This window comes from Syngnathus floridae, chromosome 5 (assembly GCF_059516105.1).
Source record: "Syngnathus floridae isolate MCC-2025c chromosome 5, RoL_Sflo_1.0, whole genome shotgun sequence".
NCBI lineage: Eukaryota > Metazoa > Chordata > Actinopteri > Syngnathiformes > Syngnathidae > Syngnathus > Syngnathus floridae.
Genome location: NC_142417.1, coordinates 441,163 through 466,401, shown reverse-complemented (window position 1 = coordinate 466,401; position 25,239 = coordinate 441,163). Strand labels below are relative to the sequence as shown.

At 48.2% G+C, this 25,239-nt stretch overlaps 1 protein-coding gene across 13 annotated transcripts; it reads right to left on the bottom strand.

Annotated features, from left to right (window-relative positions):
• Positions 1–159: 159 nt before the first annotated feature.
• arhgef28a (Rho guanine nucleotide exchange factor 28a) lies at positions 160–24,929 on the bottom strand. Of its 13 annotated transcripts, none has more exons than XM_088375065.1 (40): positions 24,772–24,928; positions 24,128–24,174; positions 21,970–22,111; positions 21,361–21,470; positions 21,002–21,191; positions 19,552–19,735; positions 19,125–19,326; positions 18,895–18,970; positions 17,996–18,042; positions 17,298–17,364; positions 11,131–11,252; positions 10,636–10,952; positions 10,449–10,587; positions 10,073–10,184; positions 9,507–9,587; positions 9,122–9,164; positions 8,254–8,343; positions 7,697–7,820; positions 7,059–7,203; positions 6,797–6,852; positions 5,942–5,999; positions 5,449–5,581; positions 5,219–5,331; positions 5,012–5,152; positions 4,599–4,849; positions 4,397–4,522; positions 4,199–4,316; positions 3,824–4,078; positions 3,499–3,754; positions 3,287–3,417; positions 3,024–3,215; positions 2,764–2,886; positions 2,560–2,681; positions 2,436–2,483; positions 2,194–2,298; positions 1,980–2,132; positions 1,661–1,912; positions 1,433–1,525; positions 1,117–1,402; positions 160–967 (listed from the first exon to the last, which is right to left on the bottom strand). In XM_088375065.1, exons 2-40 carry the CDS (start codon positions 24,158–24,160, stop codon positions 777–779), a joined length of 5,427 nt encoding a protein of 1,808 aa, XP_088231191.1. In that variant the 5' UTR covers positions 24,161–24,174; positions 24,772–24,928; the 3' UTR covers positions 160–776. The 13 variants fall into 13 exon arrangements, with proteins under 13 accessions (XP_088231191.1, XP_088231194.1, XP_088231189.1 ...); XM_088375068.1 differs by having other exon boundaries at positions 1,117–1,525; positions 19,125–19,202; positions 19,284–19,326; XM_088375063.1 differs by having other exon boundaries at positions 1,117–1,525; positions 1,980–2,129; positions 24,772–24,929.
• Between the last annotated feature and the right edge of the window lie 310 nt (positions 24,930–25,239).

Genomic DNA, 25,239 nt, shown 5'->3' with positions numbered 1-25,239 from the left:
ATCCTTCCTTTGGAGGCATAAACTACTTTACCATTGTGTATCTATATTCTTTTCTTTTGTACTGTGAATCTGAATAAATGTGAACATTTGTAAATACAAGAGTTGTGCATAGCGGTTTAGCTTAATGCAAAAGCTCATTGTAAAAAGCTGTCCAAAATGTTACCTTGGCGCACAGGCAATAATTTTATCTTTATAAGCAGCCCCAACATTTACATACATCACAGCAGTGATTACAACCAGGAAAAGAAAGCAAACATTGTGTACAGTGCACGAAGCCATTTATGTACGTACAATAAATTACCAAAAGGGAATAGGTTTAGAAGAATTTTGGCACTTCACTCTTCCAACAACGTGCGTAGGTAGCCCTTTCAACAAACTATACGCTACAGTACAATACTTTCTTTGTCTAATAAATATGATTTCAAATCACATGGCAATATAATGTATGCATATGGCGGAGAAGAGCAATTCATGCTGTGCATAGCTTGCGAAGGCCTAAGTTAGCCTTCCCCCATATATTGGACCCTATTTGAAGTGTTAACGGGGAAAACAACACCATTGTTTGACAAGCAAGCAATAAAATACGAATTCAATCTCATTTACAAAACCAAAATATCATTACAGCGAGTACCAAAGTAAAAGGCACGACGGTTTGATTAAGCAGAAGAAGGCACATAGAGTACGTATGTATGCTGCTGATCTCTCATTTGATTCTTCACAATTTCCCAACGCTATTTCCATCCATCACAGTCCAGTTTTATGTCCTGCTTCAAACATCAGAGGTAAACAATGGTCTCCTCGCTTGCGTCCTCCCTAAGATGTCCTTCCAGCGAGAGGTAGGACTGCTGGGGCAGGAGCGGCGTGAGGGAAGGAGAAGAGGAGGAGTAAGCGTCTCGGGAAAGTTCTTGGCCGGCCATCTCTGGCCTCCAGGCCCTCGGGGAATGGCCCTCCGACTGCGGACTCAAGTCTGAGGAGAGATGGGAGTCAGTCTTTGGAGGGTTTTGAGCATCCAAAGAGATAAGGCAAAAAACACCTTTGTGTTTTTTAATGAGATTATATTATAAATGACATATGATGCTGTATTATTTCCATTCCAAATGATATTGCACGACGTACATTTGCCGGCGCTCTGCGGCTGCGCTGTGCCTCTGTTAGCGAAGGGATTGGCAGAGGTGTCGAGAGGCTGGTCGCGCCCGTGATTCTTCTTGCCCAAGGTGAGAGCATCCTGAGAGTGTTTTCTGTGCGTTTGGCTCAGCAGGGTGTTGAGGCTGTTGTAGAGGCTGGCGCTAAGGCTAAGGTCAGCACCGCCAAAGGTGGAGCTTTGCCGGGGGCCGGAGAGCAGATACTGCTGCGGCGGCGGGTTGTTGTTGGGGGACTGCTGCTGCTGCCACCGCTGCTGCTGTTGCTGCTGCTGCTGCTGCTGCTGCTGCTGCCGCTTATTCTGAAGAGAGGCGAGCAGAGCTGCGTCGTTCTCGTACGTCCAGCAGCTGCCGTCAAGGCTGCCTGAGCGACTGTGAATTGGCACCTGGGAGGGATGTTTCAAAGACAGGAGGTCAGATGATGGAATGTGCTGGGAACACTTGATTTTCGAGCTAACGTTTTGCAATCTCATCTGTATATTCATATTAAAGAGCCGTCCATCCGTCCTATGTCCCCATACCTGGTATTCGTCGAGAGGTATGGTCACGGGCAGACTGCTCTGCCGGTTGTGTCTCCAACTCTGGAGGAGACACTGCTGGGCTCGGAGCTTCTCCTTTTCCCTGTCGACACTCTCCTGGCCGTCCCGCAGTCTGTCCAGACTGTGTCGATATTCCATCAGCTGAGTTTCCAGCTCCTGGCGCTCACCACGCAGCCGTTGGGCCTCCAGGATGCAATGGCGCTCACGCTGCTCCAGTGCGCCTTCCTGCTCAGTCTGGACGCAATTTACACAACATCACACGGATACCGCGGTGAGCATCGGGGGGGGGGGGCACACCTACCTGTCGTTTGTCTCGAGCCACACACTTCTTGTCCCAGCGCTGCTGCTCTAGTTTCAATTTCACATGAAGTTTGTGCACCTCGTCCACTTCTTCCTTCTTCCTCTCTGTAGCCTTCTTCTCGGCGTCCTCGTTCCTCTTCTCAACGGCCGTCTCCTGCAACGCAGCGCATCTCCTGTTAAGTGTTCACCACCGGGCGACGTGAAGGAACTCGTACCAAGGTGTTTTGGAGCGAGGCAAGGCTCTTGAGCTGAGATTGGTCTCCTTCCTGAAGGAGAATTTTTTGGATCTCCAGGCAGCTGTCCTGGAGAGTCACCGCAGCCTGCGAACGGCAAATACTCACTTGATGTAGAGCGACTGACTGCTTTCAGAAATAACAATTTAACGTTTCAAGCCGCGCCGACGCTCCTCGTGTTGATTTCTTCGCGTGAGGTTGGCCGCTTGTGCGTCTTGACTTACCTGCAGACTATAAAGAAGCTGAGTCAGACTCTGCACACTCTCAGCCACCTACAGAAGGAGGAGCCGATGTTAGGATACAAGAAAATCTTTTTGGGAAGTACAAACGTACGTATAATAGGCAAACCTTGAAGAGTGTTTCTTCGGTGTGACTTTGCTTTGGCTCCTCGCTCCACGAGATTCCATCCGTCCCTTCGCTGTCCGATCCGAGAGAAGTGGAGCTCATACTAAGCGTGCTCAGGTAATCGGCTGCGAAAACAAACGAGGCAACGGTGACATAGTACATTCCAGGCGTCCGTCACGCACGCAGCGGCTGGCCAAGCTCCCTTACGTTCTGAGGGCGACTCTTGGATGCTGCTGCCGTGGCTGTTGTAGTTGGGGCGCTCGCAGCCGCGGACGGGAGAATTGTCACGTTGTCCGTCGTGAACCTGAAGAATGCGGATCAGGTTTTCCGCTACGCAGGAAGCGAGAGTCATTCAAGTTGACTTTGCGTCAGGCAGGCAGGCAGGCAGGCTCCCCCCGATGAAAATGCATTTGCTAATAAATGTGTAAACAAAGCTAGGAGGACTTCAATTTAGCTGTGTCTGTCACCTTCTCTGAGTGCGGCTGCGAGCAGTGTGGAGGCCGGTCTTGGGGACTCGCTGTCAAGTTCTGCTTGTACCAGCAGGTGGCGATGTGGAATGGCTTCTGGAGAGCGCAGCGTTAACTCTGTGAGCTCAGCATATAACCGTAACTTCTCCTCCAAGCTGGTGCAGATCCGCTGGTCCTGAATGAACAATGTCTCTACGAAAAGACATAAAAAGGCTGATTCAAATGAATTCAGCAGCCAGTATTAGGTTCTTCTCAGCTATTACCTTGGAACTTTGAGATTTTCTGAACTTTAACTTCGGCCGCTCGCTTGGCCTCTTCTGTTTCGGAGCTACGCTGCTGCTGCTGCTGCTGCTGCTCCTCCTCCTCCTCCTGCTCCTCCTCTTCCTCTGGACAGCTGCCATGAAGGTTAAGTAGGTTAGATGATGATAATGACACGCACGCACGCACACGCCCGCACACGTGGTTGAAAACAAACCTCTCGACAGCTTGTCTGATGTGTCTCATCCAAGCATTTCTCTCCTCTCTGGTGCTGGTGTGAACTTCATACATCTCCGGACCGGCTGAGGAAGCAGAGATGAGAAACATCCCGCGCTCCTCATTGGCTACTTCTCTCACGATGAGCTTTTGCAATGGGATCACGGGAGGCTTCTGGTCCACGGCGGCAAATACAAAGCGTTGATCTTTCTCTTGCAGGATCACCACCACATCTGTAAGCAGGAGTGCCAACGTATCTAGGGTGGGGGGGGGGAATACATTTTGATGAGTTGGCAAGTACATGAACGCAATCCAGCGGCGCAAACCTTTTAGGCGGCCCGTGGCAGTCTTCCAGTAAAGCAATCCCTTGTGTCGTAGATGTCGGTGGTTGCCGTGCAGGTCCTGCTTGCGAATCACCTTGCCGCTCTTCAGTTTGGCAAAGCTCTTGTTCTCCAGACGGGCGAGCACTTCCTGCAGCTCCTGAGATCGCTCGTACTCACTCACGGTCAGGTCCACGGCGGCGATGATGTCGCGAATGTGGGCCAGAGCGCTCGATAGGTCGCTGTGTTCTTGACTGCCTTCTGTCGGGGGTGAGGTCATTGATCCAGGTCAAGGTTCATTCTGACATTTTTCAAGTCCGATATTGAATATTTTATGACGATCAATCGCACAAATCAAGTCCAGTCATTTGTTTGCCTTGCCTTGAGTGTAATGCAAAATCCTCTCCAACAAAACCGGGTACTTGGTGATGCGCTGGGTGACTAAAAGGATGAACTCTGGAATCTCTCTTCTCCTGACCAGCAAGTTATTGCTCTGTTGCTGTGAGCACAAAAAGGATTGAACGACACGACGCGTCGATGTTGAGAGCGCGCCAGCCATGTCCTGAAAGGCAGGCCTACTTTGACAAAGTTCTGGAGTTTTTTGTTATGCTGCTGAAGCTCCTTGAAGACACTGACAGCTTCCAAGTGGTGACTGCAGAAATCTCCGTACACTCGCTTCATGGTCTCAGCGTTCCCATCGGAGAACTGAAAAGGTCATCTGGAAGTCTTTGGACGCTCACCATATCTTGGCAACGGCCAAGGGTAATTCATCAGCACCAACCTGTTGAAGAAGGACGTCTCCAATCTGGCCGATGAGGTAATTTCTCGGGTTGTCGGCTTGGCTTGCCGCTTGTCTGCGCTCCTGCAGGGATCCAAAAAGGTTCCTGTGGAAGAGCAGCAAGGAATCCAAGCAGGGGAAAATGCGGGCCACGCAATCCCAGCCTAGCTGCAGCTCCTCCAGCATGCCTCGTCTGAACACTTCGGACATGACCGTCAGAGTCTGGATGTGGTGCAGCTCCGTCTGCATCAGTTCTACAAAGTGGATCGATGATGATGATGAAGAGGGCAGGGCAGGGCAGGGCAGGGCAGGCCAGGGCAAGGCAGGGCAGGGCAGGGCAAGGCAAGGCAGGGCAAGGCCATTAAAACCAGCAGCAGATTGAATAGGAGCGAAGGCCAGCGGCCGGCCGGCCTCACCGTAAATGACATCCTGCCGTTTGACGGCACGTCTGTCGTGTTGCCTGCAGAAATCCGGACTGACCGCGAGACTCCACGACTCGGCGTCGAGCCCCAGCAGGTCGGCCGACAGATCGCTTAGTAGCGGGGCGACCACATCATCTAGGCGACAAATGGTTTCGAATGAACGCTCATTTCATAAACCACTTCCCGTTGAATCTCACAGACCCTGCGAGACGACCGAAGGAAGACTGGCCGGAAGCGGAGCGCCCTCGTCCGGCTGTGAGCCGTACGACGGAGGAATGGAATCCGCCTCCGTTGCTGCCGTATCACTCGGCCGCCTGGAAGCAGAAAAGGCAACGGAGAACCTCCGCTTAGCTTTGTCCGGTCCCTCGCAAACGGAAACGAATGGCGAGGTCAAATGCAAAATGCTGAAATCCTGATGACGTTCAGCCTACCTGCTCTCCAAGGAGGCGGAGAGGCTTTTGGAAAGAGGCTTGAGCGTTTCTTTGGTCGTTGGTGTAAGTGACAGGGATGAGGGCACTGACGAGGAGGCCACTGGAGAGGTGGAAGCCATGTCTTTCGCAGAAGCTGAAGGAGTCAAGAGAAATTTGCACAGTAGGTCAATGTTCAAATTAAAGTCCCCTGTGAGAAGGAAATAAATGTCAACTAAATTTAACACCACAGAGAAGAGCATTGTTAGACAATGTATGAAGATGTCCTCACTCAACCTCTGGCTCACACACACACACACACAGAGTCAATAGAATCCAGGCTTGATCCCCCCCCCCCACTGAGGCAGATTACAATTTAACCTTTTTTTCTTTCTTCCTCTTCCTTAAATGGAGTCATATGGGTGAGAGTCAATGATTTGCTTTCCACAACAGGAAAACAAAGGAGGAGCGGTCAAAATGAAAAGAAGACCAAAGAAGTCATTTCAGACTCACTCACTTTGTGGGAGAGACAAGTTCTTGCTTTTCATCAACGATACAGTCTTCTCCTGCAGCTTCTGAGGAAACATGACACGTTCGCTTCAGTTGATGAGCAACATATTTGTACAGGTAGTGCCTTTCAAATCCAACACATGACGCAACCCACAGGGTCCACTCTTATTATTTTTGGCTCTTGAGAACATCGCATCATTCCGGGAATTCTTTTTGTCACCAAGTGTTGGGATTTCTTCGTCCAGGCTTTCCAACTGCCTGATTTCTTTTTATTTCGCGTTCAGCCTCGGACAGGCTTTGGACAGGCATGGCGGTGGAGTGAGAGAAGAGGAGGCAAAGGCAATGATCTACAACATAGATCTGCAGCGCAGCGCACTTTGGAGTTTTCAGGAAGGACTTGGTGCCAAAGATGAGACGGTCTAGTGCCTCAAATCAAAATGTGGGAATCCCATGGGTGTTTCATTAAAAAATAAAATAAAAAAATCAATGACTAAATACACGCACTGGTGTAGCAATAGGGGGGGCTGCGGAGGCACTGGCCCCCTTTGATGGGAAACGCCCCCCCTGCCTGATGATTGACTTTTTTTCAGATTTTTCCTGAAATATTTTTCCACCCCCGGTTTTGCAAAAAGAACATCTACTGAACGTTAATCAGCATTTTCTGGGGGGCCTTGACCCCCCCGCCCCCAGTCAAAAGTCTGAACACATAAGCAATGAGATTGCGACGAGCAAAACATTTGAATCATTGCCAAAAGGTTTGGCCACGACTCTCCATGGCTTTGGATGAGAACCCAAATACCAAGTGCATTTGAAAGAACAAACTAAAATGATGAATTCTTTTTGGAGAGTGGGTGCTGGTTACCTTTCCGCATTGTGCAACAGAGTCTCGGCAGTTCTTGTGGACGTTCACTAAACAGTCTAGTGAGGACAAGAAAAAGAATTCAACCTTTCGTAAACAAAACAAGCAGCGTCCAGATGGCCGTCCAAAGTGCCCATCTTTGTTGACTTTGCCGACGTCATCGGAGGCAGCACGTGCAGAGGATATTGACACAAAGCCACGGCAAGACATTTCAGCAGCAGCAGCAGCAACAACAACAACAAGAAGACGGCTGCGGAAGACTTACTGGAGCACTGCAGCGCGTCCTTCCCACAAATGGACTTATCGCAGGCCACACAGACAGCAGGAGCAGATGGAGACGCGGGCGCAAACTGATGTCCGTTGGCGCCTCTGTTCTTGTCCTTGGCATCCTTCACCTCTTTCCCTTTCACCTGAAAAGAAAGCTTATGAAGATTTCCCCCGCCCGGCACACCTGCCCACTCGAGTGTGTTAACTTTGTTCTGGTCAAAGGGTAGCGCAGTCGTCGGTCACGCTTTATTTGTTCTTCCTAATGTTTGTTTTCAAACTAGACGAGGAAGACTCCCAAGTTCGTGTTTGGTGCGCTCAAACACGTGCGCGACGATACTACGGCGTGTGTTTTGGTTCCTTAGGATGGTTTAACGTTATGTAAGAGGATCTTTTTCCCGTGTCCTGTTGCTAAGACCTGAGGGGAGGGAGGGAGGGAGGGAGGGAGGGAGGGAGGGAGGGAGGGAGGGAGGGAGGGAGGGAGGGAGGGAGGGAGGGAGGGAGGGAGGGAGAGAGGGAGGGAGGGAGGTTTTCTTTCTCCCTGGCCAAATAAAGCCACCCTGGACGCAACTCTGAGCCGGCTGAGCTACGATCTGAACTTCCAGCTTCACTTCAATTCTACTTTCCAGGGCGTCTCACCTTGGTTTTGCCACGAGTGCTGGACATCCTGCTCTTGAGGAAACTGAAGGTCCGGCTCACTTTGTATTTCTCTGACTCCACCTTGGACGGAACGATGTACTTGTCCCACTCCTCGTCCTCGATCCTGTTGCAGTGTAAACATTTGCGTTAGTGCTCCTTCTTCACCTCGGTGGCACTTTGGAAGCAAAACCCATGAGATGAGTCTTTTGAAGAACCTGGGATTCTAGCATCATGCTGACATGAAGGAATGTCCAGACGCTCTTCCACTGCTCTACTCTACTCTACTCTACAGACTATGTATGACTCCTGACAACATGCTTGGCATGCTTGAGTGTCACTCTAGTGGATGCTATTTATAGCATGACCTTGGAGAGATGCAATTAATAACATGTCAACACTTGACACTAGAAAAACGGCAGAGCATAAAGGTGAAAATGACATGCAGCGTGATGTCCAAATTGGAAGTCGGGGTCCAATCTGGAGCTTGTATGTGCACAACGGATGCAGTTAAGGATGCGGTTATCAGAACGGCTCGCGCATGCACTTTGAACACATACTCTTTAAGGAACTCGGAGAGGGTGAGGTGCTGGAGTGATGCGCCGCTCTCCTCCTCTGCTGACTGGGCCCGCTTACGGAAACCCAAAACCCTGCGTGATGGATATAGCACACCTTTTTGCTTTTTTAGGTGGGGTCCATTGGGAGATTCAATATGTTATAATAAATACATAAACACATAAAAATTCTAATGAAATATTCATAAAGCAATATTTCATATGTTAATAATATGTCTATCGATTGAGGTTCTAAAAATTAGGCAAGTGTCAGAACGTTATTTCTTACTACGGACTAGATTTGCATTTTCTTAAGGGAAACAAGGATGGTGACTTTCTTCCATCTGAGGAAGTGCATTTAAACGACCGCATGATTGATGAAACTGCCAACGTAACACGATTAGCTAAAATGTTTCCTCAATTAGCAATGCATGGTGATTAGTGAGCAAAATACATTAGGACATTATAGCCTGTGACAAAAACGACGACGACAACCACAAAAGGAAATGAATGACAAATAAACGGGCGGGGTGAATAGAAAAGCTTCTGTTTTTCCACATCTATGGTGTTCCATTGCTAAAGGGTCACGGCAGGGATGGCGCTGGCGACGTTGAGGTTGCAAATCACGGCATATAGCAGTGGCCCCGTCCCATCCCGTCCCGTCCTTGCACCAGGAAGCGTGTCACATCCTGCCCCGTCCCGTCCCGTCCCGTCCCACACAGGCCATCCCATGCGACAAGCATCGCAGCTAATCTCTTACTGCCGGCCCAAAAAGGCCGCAAGTCCGAGTAAGGCCCTGCGCAGTCGAGTGGATGGCGTCCGTCCGTGCGTGCGTCCGTTCGTCCGTCCGTCCGTCTCAGATCAGTGCCGTTACCTCTTTTCCTTGGACGTCTCGCTCAGGTTCAGCACACTCTGCTCTGTAACGTGTCAGAGAAAGGCAAACGAGGGAAGTTATGATCAAAACCGAGCCAAGCCAAAGGCAGAGGTTGAAACTTTGACGCCATTGGCAGAATTGGGAAAAAGTCACAATGCCACCCAACACACAAAGACCAACCAAATAGGGCGCCAGAGTTTTGCCAAGGATTAACGGAGGACATTCGAAATAGAACAGCCAAACCGAGAGGAGAAAATACAACCCAAATATGGTAAAGGAGTAAGCGTGAAGTCACCTCAAAAGCCCAAAGTGCTTTATGATCAGACACCAATTGGATAGGAGCGTCATATATGAGCATCTTCTTGCTTTTCTCCCATGTACTTACTAACTTGGTTGAGTCGAGAAAGCGATTTGGACAGCGATAAAGCCTGAAGGAGCGAGCGACCACTGCCGCTGAATGCACCGTCTACGCACAGTTCACACACAGTTGTCTTACGACGACGTCAACACCAGTCACGTCCGCCGGGTAGAAAACGGCGGCGCGCTTCTGTTGTTTTGGGGCTGATACCGTTTCAAAGAATGACAGCAAAATGGATCATTTGAAAACATCGCCCACCGCACCGCAGCACAACGGATGAGTTTGAACCCGTGTTTGAATGCGATTCTTCGGAACACAGCCGCATCCCGGCGACAAGCAATATTTGATGAATTCATATTTCTTTTGTCTGACCATTCAAACTTAGCCGTCAGCATAGAAAAAGTTTGGAAACGACTGACCTTAGTCCATTTTTAAGAGCACAAAAACCTGGCATTCGAACAGTAGTGCTTAGTGCTTTTTTTGGGGGGGATTGAATCGGCCGCACGCACCATCTGTTTATGACAGCTATCTATTTCGATTCTCTTCATCCAGCCACAGAACAGACAAGTCAGAGAGGAAGAGAGTCCACTCACCTTCTGCCAGGTCAGTAATGGTGGCGTCTCTGTTTAGCGAGGGGCGCGAGGGCCTCGCCTTGGCAGAGGAGTAGGAGTAGGAGCGCAGTCGAACCTCGCCTTCCTCCGGCTTCTGGATGAGAGCAGGGACAGAGCAGAGGGCAGCGAGCAAACAGCCTGAGAACAGAACATGTTTCAATCATGCTGAAAAACTCCAGCAATAACCAGAGCATTGAGGAGCAGTTGTTGATGTTTACCCATGTGCGTGCGTATTTTACAAGCACACTCAAAAAGGATTGAGAAAAAAAAGGCGTACTTTGCATCCCGTTTCCCTTCTTTTGAGCACACCATCGCCATAAGGTAGGGATTGACAAACAGCGCACATGCAGCACAATACCTCGGAGAGCTTTTGCGATGATGGCTTCAAGTCTGGCAAGCCGGACGGCAGCGTTGGGCCTGAGCAGGGGTACGAGTGTCCCAGCAGGTCCTCTTCTCCGCTGTCACACTCAAGACTGGGACTGTTGACACAATCAATGCTACAACTTTTCAGCTCAAGGAAATCAGAACGGCTACCGTAATAGTACCTCAGTCCGTGGGCCGCCGCCAGCGGCAAGTTGCATCGTCCGCCGTTCAAAGTGGGAGAAACTGGAAAGCTGCTTCGCGGCCGTCGCCTCTGACCTCCTTCAAACAAACGGAAGGCGGAAGCCAGGGGGGAGGACGGGAAAGACGGAGGGGGGGAGACGCGGAGAGGCGACTCCTTGGATTTCTGGCTTCGGACAGCTCTCTCGCCATTGTGTGGACACGTCCTCCAGTCAGGGGACATGGTGGAGAAAGAATCCCAGCAAAGGCTGCCAACATCAGGTGACAGGCCAGAGCGGTACTTCACATCAACATCGTCCGCCTGGGATCGAAAAGTACAAATGTGTTGATTTGTTGCAAGAGTTATGCGACCAGTCAATGTGTTGGCAAAATGATTTGGAACACTCTACGCACAGTGGCAGATGTCAAGAGAGCAAAGACATATTCTTGCTTCCACAACCGAAAGAAACACTCACTCACTCACTCATCTCTCTACTCACTTGGTCCAGCACCACGGCGTTGGCATAGACTCGGTCTTTCCCGTGGATCATCGCCGACAGCCTGGCAGCGGCGGCCAGAGTCGGCGATGAGGTCTGGCTCTCGCCCGTGGACTGGCTTTTTTCTGTTGGGAGAGCGGCGCGTGTTTCGACGTTATGTTCCGTTTCTACGGCGACGGCAAAATAATCCCTCACAAACACAGGAAGTGACATGGACATCCTGGGCAATTCAGCCAGCCGAGCAAGAGTGCGCCGCCTGTGCGTTTGCCTCAAAGGCTCACAAACACACACACACACGTGAAGGGCTGTGTCAGGCGTTGTGCTGCTGCTGCTGCTGCTGCTGCATGTGTAGGCTGGTTTCTCCCCCCCCCCCCAACCCGGCCTTCGGCGCGGCGGTGGCGAGATAACTTCCAGTGAGCACACAGTAGCATTGAGGGGAACCTTTGGGACACAGTGGAGCCACTGTTGAGTGGCAGCCAGGTTCTGCTGGCTTCTTAAAACAGGCACTGGATACAAAATAAAGCTTCTAAACACTCTTTCTAGGAAGGATTTCATGTCGTAGTGGTCGTACAAGTTCCCTTTCGGAAGATCAAATAAGAAGTCAATAAATAAAAGCGTCACGCCGGCAAGTGTAGCAAGCTTGCATCGAAACCATTTCTGACAAAAATCAGCTGTCGATCAAACGGCAAAATCCCATCGCTACTGCCACCACACAGCAAGAGGAAAGAAGTCCAGTTTTATAGAGGAGGATAAATCACAGCAGCAAATGGCTGGACTTCCTGTCGGCCGCCAGTCGAATAAATCTGAGAAGCCGCCAGGACCTTGATGAGAGAACCGGATGATTCTTGCTTCATTCATGTCCCCCGTAAAAGGGGCAGATGTTAAGTGGCGCATCTGTACCATGTCAAGAACAGGCACCTTGAGCACAACTTCTAAACTACTTCAGTAACTGCGGGAGGACATTTCCATGTCCTAAATGCCAAACCGACCACAAGTTGCACCTCGAGTCAGCGCACACAGAAAAACGCGAGCGATATTGAACAATAATAAAAGCGCCCACAATGTTTGAGAGTGGAGACAATAGATTGATTTTCCAGATGATCAAGTCTCAATATCAATTGCTTAAACACATTCATTCGACCCAACAGACAAATCCAAATAGGATGTAGCGGAAAATAGACGTAATAACAAGCATAAAACTGCGCAATTCATTGTTTTGATGGGAACAACGCATCAATGAGGAGCTTCAACGTTTGGACGAGGGTCAAACACTGTTTGAAAGTGGCTATCGTTTCATAGAAACCCACTTCTGACAGAGTGGCCGCTAAACATTCAACTGCTGGACCAAGTTTGAAGCCACAGCTGGCTGCCACGGCCAGGATCATAGTGACACCTCGGACCCATTAAACGCTTGCTTGCTTGCTTGCCTGCTTGCCTGGTGATCATGACTGTCAGCCACGGAGATCTGTCTTTAACATTAGTTCACGCAGAAATAACAAAGAAGCCCGCAGAGATCACATTACTCACGCTGTTGGGCAATGCGTGCGTGCAGGTTGCCATTTCATCAAATGCCAAATAGCACGTCGGGCTATTTGTGTAGGATTGAGCCCAGAAAGGCTAGATGTGAGATTCACAGCATACGAGCGTGAAGCCTATACAACAGTAGCGCTAAAGAGTGTCAGAGCGCTTCCAGAAAGTAAGACAAAGACGGCAGTCAGTGGCAGCCCTTCAGACCAGCGCAGTTAAACACAGAGAGTGACCCCGCAACCTGGGAGGGAGAGAGGCAGCGTGCTTTGGGGGAGGCACAAGGGCTCTTTCTCAAAGGCTCTGGAAGGTGGAACATAAACAGCGAGCGCTACCTGTCGATTGGCCCGACCGACGCTTTTGAGAGCGCAAGAACGGGAATCGTCTCTGCTTTGCTGCTTTTATCACGTCATAAGCAGCTGTCACATTCAGGAGAGGCCGAAAATATTCAAAAGAGGGTAAAATAATAAACGCAGCCTAAAAATGGAGACAGCCACCCCAAATCAAAGTGATTTTTTTTGGGTTTTTTTTTTACGCCAGGCTATTTAGACAGAAATCTCCAAATCCACCAGCGTCAGTAAGGACACCTGCAGTCGGTCCAAGCATCACATTGCGACTTTCCGTTCTGTTTACATTTCAGCTGACCGAGAGAATCCAGGCAGAGGAAAACCTTATGCGCTCACTTATCAGCCTTCAGAGTGAAGAAATAAACGCAAAGGCCATCCCACCTGAAAACACACTGCCGACAGTTTCAATCCGTGCAGGTTGTTTAAACGACACGTCGAACTCCGGCCGTTGGTCAGATCCTCTTCCCCAATTGGAATGAATGGAAATGCCTGCAATCCGTTACAGCCAGACAACAGTGTATGATTTTTCATCTGGAATCTTTCTTCACACATCCCCTGCTGGTATTTTTATGACTTTAAACTTGTCTTTTGTCCCTCCAAAAGATTCCAAGGATGCCGAGTTGGGCGATGATGTCATGCTATTCTTCTGAGTGCATCATGCAGATGATCAAGCATCAAAACTAGAGCGAGTCGCAACCACAAGAAAAATCTTCTCAACGCTATTGCCTGACCGTCGACGCTTGGCACAGCTACAGGGTTTGACTAACTCCAACTTTGGGAATGTGGGAATTTTTCATGGCAAAGTTTTTCCACAGCTGAACTTGCTCATTGTCCAGATTGTGGATGCCGTCCGTCCGTCCGTCCGTCCGTGTGTCCACTTCAAATTCAAGCCTTTATATGGTCACTTTGATAGCGGAGTTCATTTTGGGTTTTGGCTTCGTAATACAAGCGAGCCGGCTTTAACCAATTTGCCAGTGTCAATCTCAATTATTCAGCAATAACGGGGATTGTGCTGCTGAGGTTTCCAATCGCAGATGAGGGAAAGTCATGGAGTCAAGCCATGACACAAACATGGCAGTAACTTGAGCTTCGGCTGTGTCTGTCTCTGCGGTCACTGGCTTCCTGGGAAAACACAACTTTTGATATACACACAAGCAAAAGTATTGCAATAGGATTCCGTAGGTGAGTCGAACAACCAATGCGCGAAATGGGGGTTGGCTCTCCATAAGGGGCCAAGAAAAGTTGTGACATACTTTGCGACTGTCATGGAGCTGAACATTCACATGGAGCTGAAGGAGCCCAAAATGAAACAACAATGCTGAGAGTCTGCCCGGTGAGGACATCTGTCATTCGGCAACACGCTGTCAGATATCAAGTTACAGCAGCGGCAAACAAACAGTTAGCTACTGCGGCTTGCCTTGCGGAGAAGTACGTTTGATGGCAGCAGGCTAAATTCAACTTTACGGCTCCAAAATGTTCTTGCTTTTGGTCAAAGAGTGAAACTTTGCGCAAACGGGTCATCTGCATGCAGTCTGAATGTTACACCTGTCCAACACATTTTCAATACTTTGAAAATGTCCATTTTCACAACAATGCGGATGACGACGACATCAGGTATCAAATACGAGCTCTTGCGCTCGTAGCGCTCTGTTACCTTTTTTACGCATCCTCATCCTTGGAAAAGAGGGCCACGAGTAGTTAAAAGGAGAATCCGAGTCGGAATCCATGACGTGCTGTCTTGCTACCGGCTCGAGCGTTGTCAAAAAAGAAGCCTCAGAGCACATCCATTCCCGCACGGCGGGAGGAAGAGGCTAGCTGCCGGCTGACCGACTAGCTGCGTGCGGCGGCGGCAATCGCTCCTTTCTTTTTCCAGAGCCCCGCTGTAGACACTTTAGCCAGCATGTTCCCCCTGGCTCCCCCAAGCACCCCTCCCCCTAAAGCCCTCCCCTTCCCCCTTTAAAAGTGTCCAACTCGGAGGAGTCTGTGAGCGCTGTCCTCGTCCTCCCTCAACTTTCCTTTTTTCTTTGAGACTTTCCTAACTCGTTTCCAATGGTGTGCCTCTCAGTCTTTTCACTCATCTGCAACACAGTTTGAAGGGAGCACTGAGGTGAAGCCACGCTGGTAGTGGCAGAAGGGGGGGGGGGGTCAATGACGGGCCGGAAAAAGTGACTGAGGGAGGGAGGGAGGGAGAAAGTCAAACATAGGAGTGACTTCAGAACCTACAGAGAAGACAAACACCATTGCAGACAGCCGAGTGGAGGGGACACTGGAGAAATCATTAACCCTGTGAGTTGTCTCGCCAAGATAGAAGAATGGCCGCCCAGTCAGTCTACATTTGCTGGCCACATGGCATTGGCCACACGGCATTGGCCACACGGCATTGGCCGCTGGGATCTCTCGGAATTGCTCTCCACGACATGTGCTAAACACGGGGATGTTGAAGAGAAGGAGCAAACTGCCAGGTCAGCAGACTCACCATGGAGACAACAGTGAGCGCTGTGGCTATTTTCTTCTTCTTCTTCTTCTTCACCCACCCCCCCCTTTTTCGACCGTTGCCAACTTACAATTCCCCAGCACGAGGAGCACAATCACAAGTAGATGACTGCTTGTCATTCGTGATTAGATGAGCAATAAAAGCACCGCCATAGCATGCCAAACATGTTGAGAATGCATCAAAAGGTTGGACTGCGTGCGTGAGCAATCGGAGCGTTCCCAGGGCAGAAAGCATCCTGGAAATCCCTCAGCTGGGGTCAGGGACTCACTCTTGTGAGCATTTTTGGCGTAGCGCTAGCTCGTCAACTGTTGTCGCTTTGCCAAGCTAGCCGTATCATAAATTGTCCATTGCGTTCTCACACCACTTCACTTTCGGGAAAGCCTTGGCAACCCCCATTCAGCCACAATCAGCCCCTTTTTGGTATCGCCCATTTAGCACACGAGCCTTGCTTTCGCCCTACTGCACACATGCATGCACAAGCATGGCTTGTTTGTTCAGATATAGTGAGCAGGTCCCACAAGGATGAAGTGTCATTTGCTGGTTATTCATCACTCAACTCACATTTAAAAAAATGAAAAAAACCGGACGGACCTAGAGTGCAAAGGGAATTTGGGGAATGGGTGAATGAGTGTGTTTGTGTGACTATTTGGGGGGTAGTGTGTGCGTGTGCGTGCGTGCGTGCGTGCATGCCTTTTAGGTTGGGTATCTGAATTGGGGGGCATTGGGAGGGCAAAGAGGGGGTAGAGGGGAGGAAGGAAAAGTAAGAGAATGTTTTTCTATTGCATCAATTGGCAACCTGTATTAAGAGGCTGTCGTCAGTTGTACATTGAATTTGGGTGTCATTCATTGAAGCCAGTGGCAAGAAGAAGCTGATCCCAAGAAGGACGCAGAGAAAATGACAGCTAGGCTCCAAATTCCTCATTCCTTTGCTCTCATTGCTGAAGCTCTGACGGCAGAGATTCGGACTGACACCTTAGTTTAAGTCAAGAGTCCGTAGCGCGTGAGGTAAAAACAAAGGACTCACTCTGGTGACAAAATAAGACACTTGCAGGAAACAAGATGAAAGCTCATTAGCAATGACACAAAAGTGCTTCCCTGCCTGTTCAATTAAAAGGCTGGGGTTTTTTCAAGTCAATATTTAGAAAAAGCATTCAAGGGATCAGTTGAGGTCACAGGCGGCTGTGTTCAAAGACAGAGAGAAGAAGAAAAGAAAAAAAAAAAGAGTGAATATCCCCATGCCGCTGACACGCACAGATAGATGCACAGAGCAAAATGGCTAAAGCATGAGCATGGAAAACAACACCAGCCACAGGAAGCTCAAATTGCAGACGTCCAGTGCCAAGTATTGTAAGGCCCACAGATCCGGCTTGTAACCGCCACATTCTTACGCTCAGGCATCATTTGGCGCACCGGTGGGTGAATCAAGCCAATCATTAACCCGCAGGATGGAGAACCCAAGGAAGCCACCTACAGCCACATGCTTAGAATTCATTTGCGATCCAAAACATGCTGGCAGGAGCAGGATGACTCCGGGTCGGTTACAGGAGCGCTCTCTGCACGCTATTTTCTAAAAATGCCTTCCATGTGTCCCGACTGCGGTGAACAAAGAGTAACGAGCGTCCAAGAAGTCGAAAACGGAGCCCAAATGCAATTTGTCAAACGTTTCCGACCGTTGAGCTCCTTTAATGATTGGAAGCTACTTGGACACCTAAAACAACAATATAGCCGCATCCACATCTGAAGCAACACAAGATTTCAAAAAAATTCTGAAATGAGACGTTTGACATTAATAGCGGGTCTCTCACCAGAGTCAGACCGCTCGTCCTCTTGGTCCTCTTGATTGAGGCAAAACATTAGCGGCTCCTCGTAGTCCTGTCCAGAGAAAAAGTGTTCACTGAGCAGCACGCGCATTTCCACAGCCAGACCTTTGCATCAGGTTGCAAGCATTCCACTAAAACTTGACAGAAAAGAAAAAAAACTCTGGCTAAGTACAAAAACACAAGTGTTTGGCAGCGAGCGAGATCAATTAGGGAACCATCTGTAGCGTATACAACAGGTCCTGCAGAAACATGAAACAAGCTCACAAAGTGGGCCATTCAAGCCAAGGGTGCCAGGTGGTGGCGCCTGCCCGCCCGCCCGCCCGCCTGCGACACCTTGACAATCATACCAAAACAATATGGAGCATTGAGGGGCGCTAATGCAGGTTGGCCACAGGCCATATGACAAATACATAGTTGTTGCCTTTTCTGCTTTTGTCTCCTCACTCAGTTGGACTTTTGCTTTCCGACAATCGGGATTTTCAGAACAAAATTTCTTAGCAACTCTGACTGATCCCAAAAATGGTGCCCTGTCTCCATGCAACCTGCCATTTGATTCAATGGCTGAGTGGTTGTTCTGTTGTAGTTCCCAAAACATCAAAAAAAAATCATTATCAGCTCGTGGAAAAGCCTTGCCATACTTTTCCCGCCCATGTGCCATTTCATGAGGTCATATTTATACTTACATTATCGTCCGCAGCTGAATTATCTCCGCTCTTATCGGCAAAAGGTCCTGCAACAAGCAAAAGCCAGCATTCTCCTCAGTAGAAGTACATCTTTCTTAATAACTCAGACAATATGAGTACATTGCAATAACTAGCTCACACAAAAACAATCAAGGAGATCGCATGGAACGGATGGATAGCTGCCGTCAAAGACAATCCATTCGTTTGAGTTATTCCAAAGTTTCATTTGGTGAAAAAGGACAAGGAAGAAAGAAATGGGTTGAAATGTTAAATACGTTTTTTTGTTCCAGTGGGGTTAAAATATTCTTTAAAAATGGGAAACTTGTTGGGTTTTTTGTTCCGCATGCATGTTGTTGTTGTTAAGCAACGTACGAGGGCGGGCGGGAGGCAGGGCAGGGCAGGTGGCACTTTGCACGGATCGACAGGTGTTTGGCTTAATTGTTTCTGTTAACAAGATTTGTGGGCTTTTTATTCCTTTTGGGTGAATGTGGCCAATGAGGTCAATATTGTGCTATTTCTTTTCCTTATATTTTTGATGCGAATCCTCTATTTGCGAGTGAACTAAATTTGTATTGTCTCCTTTTCTTGGCTCTGACGTCATAGGTTTTTTGTTGTTTTTTTTAACATGCAAAGACATGTAGACAACATTGAATGTCAGCTGAAACCCAAAGACCAAAGTTGAGCCTTGTTTACGCTCTTATTATTCGTGTTCTCTTCTTGAAAGCGTCCCTCTTTTCATTTTGCAGTACCTCCACATTTCCACATGAGGTCCCTCAATTGCTATTCAAAACTAACAGAGAAAAAAGTGATTCAAGGTCACCACGTGAAGAACAGCTCAATCTGGAAAAATGACAATCCAAAATCCCGGTGATGTCATGGATCTGGATTGGTTAAATTACCGTTTTCTGCTGGATCATCCACCAATTGTTCTTTGCCGAAAACACTCTCTGTTCCTTCTCTTCTTAAGGCTTTAATCTGAGAGAAGGATACACCTTTAATAGAACAATCAGCTTCTTCTCGATGAATAATATTTAATACAGCTCATATTGAAAGCGTGACGATCCAGTTGCAGAACCATTTTCAATACATTAGTAGGAGAAACCCCCCAAAACCTCTGTCTCTCACTGACCTCTCTGAGGAAGCCCTCATCTCCAAGTCTGTTTCTGAGCAGCTGAATATCAGCATGCCGGCTCTCCTCTGAGCTCCACTTGAGATTTTGTCGGACGGTCAGTGTCAAATTCCCCGTGTCGTGACAGTATCTCAGCAAGCGGGAGCGGTCTACCCATACCTGAGACAGTCCTGCGGGAGGTGTGGCTAGAGGGTTGGGTGGGCTGCCACAAAATGAACGTGTTGAAAAAGTCACACCAAACGCTGACTTGTATAGCCATTTCACATGCAACTGGCAGTTGATTGTGCTACCTAGTGGGGATCTGTTTAATGACACTCTCTCTCTCTCTCTCTCCGTTAAGCCTTAAACAATTCTACAAATGATCACAAATTCAGCAATTCTGAAGAACACAAAGACGCCACTGTCTGAATGGAGTTTCAAATCTTACTGCAGGAGGAGCTGGAGGAGTTCTCTGTTGCCCGATGAGTAGGCCAGCTGCAGCGGTGTGACGCCGTCCTCGTTTGGAACGTTGACGGCCATCAGACCTCCGGGCTGACAAAGCAGCAGCTCGGCCAGTCGACACAGACCCCATCGCACGGCCAGGTGGAGCACAGAGTCTTTGGGGCTGCCATCTGTGGTGAGCAGATCACCATCGAGCAGGTGGGTGAGTGATGAAGAGATTCAAGTGGAAATGACAAAACGGCAGCAGGATTTCAATCACCAGTGTGGTATTTAATGCTGATCTCCAGCTTTCTTCATTAGCATACTTGTCACCCATTCATTGGTTCTACGGCCCAGCACTGAATCACGTTGGCCCACTGACCCACTTTAAGACAGCGAGGATGTTTAAAAAAAAAAAAAAAAGTGAACCAGCCTCTTTTTTTTTTTGTCAGCTGTCAGCAGTGCAACAAAATCTTTTGAAAAATGTACACACGGTTTGCTATGCTCTTTATAGCTGCATATTTTGGCGGCAAAAATCAAACACACCGTATCTTTAGTTGACATAAGTTTCCTGCGCTCTTGAACCGGACAGCTATATATTGTGACGTCAACGCAACTGAGAGCACCCGTAGTCAGCTGTAGCCCTCATAAAACCAAAATGACTACCTTTGGACAGTGTTCAAAAGCCAAGCAGTTAGTATATGATACAGGTGCACCCGCCCGGGTAATAAAGAACCCAGGGAGTATAAATCCATGTCGTAAAATAGCCTCAAATTGTACTGCACGGCAAAGTGAATGCATCAATGAAGACTCCTTTTCTTATGACCCCCGCCCTCCACATCACTCAAACATAATATGTGCAAACTTCACAGGGCCAATGGATGGCTGGCTGGCTGGCTGGCTGGGACCGATGTGTTCTTAGGGTGTGCAAGTCAATATTAGCCTTGCTCTTTCAGCTGCGTTTAATAGTCCGACGGCATAAGTCAAACGCTCGACGGGTTGACAAGCGCACTCGGATTTAGCGCAGACATTCGGAAGGAGACGCTGCTGCAATGAAACAGGCTACGCTAACCGCATTAGCCTGAAATCCACTTTGCTGCTTCTGGGCTGTAGGTGGCTGGAAAGCACAATTTAGTTGAGACGAACAGACAGACGGTGGTGTCATCTCGCAAACATGGCGCTCGGCAATGAATGGATGGATGGAGCTTCGCCTCGGGCAGTGCCCAGATGGAACGGCTCTATTAACTACATTAGCGGCTGCCTAATTAGCCATGATGAATTCAACGGGTGCGCGCATGCGAGCGTGATCACTTCCGATTTCCATGCGGCACTGCGCTGGCTGGAAAATGCTAGAGAAATGGGAGTGGAACAGAGTTGAAGAGTTCACCTATGCAAAGGAAGGACCAACCAAGAAGCAAACCATAGCAGTGGCTGAGAAGATTGAGTGGAGCTCTCACCATCTCTGCTGGGAGTCCCCAGAATGTTCCAATTTGGAGGAATATCCAGGTTAGCCATGGCGAGAGCGACGCGTCGATCCATAGCCCAGCGGGAGCTCTGCTGGCCCAGGTTGAAGAGGCTGCTCAGCTCCATGTGATCCAGAGAGTTCAGACTATGTCCGCCGCGGGTGACCAGGTGCTCTGCCAGGTCCTGACAATGACAATGACCCATTCTTAACATCCCATCGCATGATACACACACCTAGAAAAAAACGCTTGCCTATGTTTGGTGTAACCATGTTGACAACGTCAAAAGAAATCATGTTTCTTATCCAACAAGACTTCACAATAAAAGTCCGTCCACGCTGTCCGTTTCCTACCTGTGCGTCGTCTTGGACGTATTCCAGCATTGCGCCGCCCACCCATGTGAGAGGTGTGCTTTCGGAGCTCAAGTAGGCCTGCACAGAGACCACCTCGGCGAGGTTATGTCCTAAAAAAAAACCCAAAACAAATCCATACATTACTTCCACTCGATTCACGCGCTCAATCTGTTCTCCAGCCATAATCCGTTGGGAGGTCAGCCAAAAATGTGCTCAATAAACTAAGCATTCGCCGCATTCAACATTTCATCAAAGCATCTTTACTGACTGCTAATGGCTACCGGCCTTGTATATTTCCTTCTGGTATAGCGTGATAATGATGATGATTTCTTTTCTAGACAAAGGCAGGAACCTTCAGTCTTTAGCAGCGTCGGTAGCGGGAAGGCTGGCCCGTGCGACCGTTGGCCGTCTCTGTCAAACTCTACTGTTGACGTACTGTTTCCCTCCTGAGAGGAAGTTGATAAGATTCTGCGCATTTCCAGACATCAAGTCGCTGCTAGATGATTGGAATTTTGGTGATCACAGACAGGATAGAAAAGATCCATTTTCCAGAGCGGGAGTTTTAGATTTGCAGACGATTAAATGAGCTTCCACGTTCGCATCCAGTACCGGGCACGATGAAGCAGAGCATGACGTCGCTCTGAGCCCTGGTGACATGGACCAGCGTGGATCCTTCCAGAACAATGAAGACTTCGGCATCTTCCAGCATGGAATCCAGCCCGTCCAGTAATGCAAACACCTTGGCCTGGCCCTGATGTGAAAAAAAGTTGAAAAACGACATTCATTCAAGGATGTAAACAGGTTCTAATTCAAAAGAAGGATTTTTTGGGGGGTAAAAATCTTGGTTAATATTTCAGTGGTACACTAAATCTCTCGGCAGATTTGCTTTCTCTTGAGGGTACAATCAAATCTCCCCTCAATAAAAACAGGAATGCCTTCTTAGCGTCTGCCGCAAAGACCTGCGCTGGTCCGAACAGAGCGCAACATTTTGGACGCCTGATCTGAGGAAGCGCAACGGGAATTAGAGCAGAACCGTAGAGCATAGGATCCAAACAAATTGCCAATGGTGCGTGCAACAATAGGTCTGTGTTACTCTCGTTAGGCTACCAATCTGGAATGAGATAGGCCCGTGTTGACATCTGTAAAGTGTGGGCCGCACACTAAGACAAAACAAGTTGTGAGCTTTGAACCTTGCCGCCGCTAGCTCTCCTCCGCCACTCACTTGCATTGGTCTGGGACAGTTTTTGCCCTTTTGGTGACTGACTCACACAGCCTTGTTGCTGGCTACTCCGGTACCAGCCGGAACATCAACAGTCATTCATTCATTCATTCATTGGAAAAAAGGCCTTTTCCATCCGACAATTTGGGCTCCAAATAGAAGGCTTAAAAGGCATCACAGCAATGTTTGCAAGCAGACATTGAGAAAATGAACACATGTAGCATTTACTATCTGACGTTTTTGAACATCGTCTTGAGCCGTTCTCTCTCGCTTACCAGTTGCACCGGGGAAACGAAATCTATTGCAAAAAGACATCAAGCTGTGTGTGTGTGTGTGTGTGTGTGTGTGGCATCAATCGAGCGGACGGACGGATACTGTGTGAACTATTCTGGGAAACATCAAGTGATAAAGTGGCAGAAAATGACACAAGCTGTAGGCAAGACCAAAGTTAGAAGAATGACCTTGAAAAACCGTCGACATGGAATATAAGCTTTGTGGGCTAAGAGAGCGTGGGATTCACAAAGTGTTTCCAGTTGTCTCCCATTTACATGCTTTGGTTAAGAGGGAAAAAAAGGAGCCAAATTCTTCTGCACAGAAATAGGGACGCATTTTTTTCATACGGAAACACAGCCCCCGGCCGCTTTCCCGTAGCCGTGTGATAGTGAGCCAACAGGATTCGTTTGCGCATTTATTTCTTGATATCAATCCAAACATCAGCTTTGCACAAATGGAACAAATTGTCATTTTGCAGATACAGGAGGGCTGCGCCACTGTGGGTGTGGTCAAAATGCCTTTAATCTTGCTCAGCCAATCAGAGGGGCTCATTTCAATTCCTTTAAATGGCGTAAAAGACTCTCGACCTGGCAGATGCACACGAACGCCAAACAAATTCAAGGCCGGCCGGGAGCATCCTTGCATGGGTTGTGTTCCGTCTCTGATGTTCCATTGTAGCACACATCTGCTCAATTAAAAAGCTAATGCGCTATAATAATACGACAACAACACCCGTTTTTATTCCATCCCAATAACAAAAGTAACTCGTAAAGCCACTCGCCGCTTTAAAGGTGGGCAAACAACCAGCAGAGGGTTCAATGTCACAAATAGGATGTGCTCCTTCTTTGTGTAGCCGTGCAATGACCTCAACGTGACAAAGAAAGCAACGTGAACAAACGTTCAATAGGGTCCAATGAAGTGAACACAGCGTGAAAAAAAGATACCGCCCCTCGTAATATTCGCTGTCGGGACCAAACAGACTGAAAGAAAGGTGAAAAATATTGACACATCCGCTGAATGTTTTAACAGGATACAGGAAATAAATGTTCTTTTCTAACTGTGAGTAATTCAAGTACAAATACAAAACAATTCTGTCAATGACTGAAAGTTACTGATTTGCCAAGTAGATAAGCTTTTATTCATCGTGCCACTGACTGATGGTTATTCTTCCGATGAGACGTTTGCAGCATGAAAATACTTCAACGACACAAACTTGAACTTCTCGGCAATGTTCAAATTGCATCTTTTTCAGACATCAAGACTGCAAATACTCACATATAGGGGCACTTTCCTTCTGCTCAACTCCATCTTGGCCGTACCTGCTGGAAAAGAAAAAAATAGCACTTCAATAAGCACTTGAGAACACAAGGACACTTGATGATTGTTGAGTCAGTCTGCCTCCTCAGCTCTTGAAAGGATTACCAAACACTATCTGCTTATCTTTTAATGATCATCGTCATTTTGAGACTCTATCTAAATGTACATGCTGTTTGACGAGACCTGATAAGCAATGCAATGCGCGTACACGTGCGCAGTACGTAGTCAACAGCATTGTATGCATGTAGTAGATCTCAAATGGGAAAAATGATTGAATTTCACTTCTGTTTTTAGTCCGACCGAGGAGCTTGATCTGTGCACAAGTGAATTCGATTTGCCTTTTGCAGCACAGCCACTGATACACATTCAGACTCAAGCTACGTGAAATTGGGTGTTTTGCAGCAACTCTTGACACTGGGATCACTCTTAAACTACGTTGCCACTTTGAGTCATGTATTTGCAGTACCCAGATATTCTTCAATGTCTCGTTCATTGAAAATGTTTTTCACTTTTGTTCATCCAAGCAACCTCATTCAAACCAAACTAAGCAGATGGCTTTATTCGATACAAATTCAATTCGATTATTAATGTAGTGTACTTACCTTAGAGCAAAAGATTGCAAGGCAAAGCAGCAGTCCTCTTCACGAGTATGCCTTACCTTGGCTCCATTCCTTTTCCAAGTGTTAATAATTCACGTGGCGGTTGGTGTAAATGACTCCACGTTTACTCGGCTTGGCTGCTATTTAAAGGGGGGAGTGACCAATGACGCCCCCCCCCCTTGTCTTGGGGCAACGGCGAAGTGGGACAAATTGACGCTTCCTCACTTGTCACATGGATTGTTTTGAGTAACAGCGACCTCTAAAGCCAAAAGGCGGTACTGCAGTAAAAGATGAGTCACCAAATGTATCCATCTATCTATCTTTGTGAAATCTCATGATAAAAGGCTGTGCTAATATGTTGCTGTTTTGTGTGCAATCATTCCATTCGTCTAGCATCTTTCAGGGGACCTAAGAATGCCGAATAACAAAGAAGGGGATTCAAATGTACATGAAATCAATATGGTTTCCCTG

Bases quoted from the DNA above. Each gene is read 5' to 3' on its own strand.
- arhgef28a (XM_088375061.1), bottom strand. From the start codon at position 24,160: ATGGAGTTGAGCAGAAGGAAAGTGCCCCTATAT. The intron at 10,953-11,130 runs GTGAGTAGAGAG...TTTCGATCCCAG, and splicing joins ACGCCGTGGTGCTGGACCAA to GCGGACGATGTTGATGTGAA. The intron at 4,523-4,598 runs GTTGGTGCTGAT...TGACCTTTTCAG, and splicing joins GAGACGTCCTTCTTCAACAG to TTCTCCGATGGGAACGCTGA.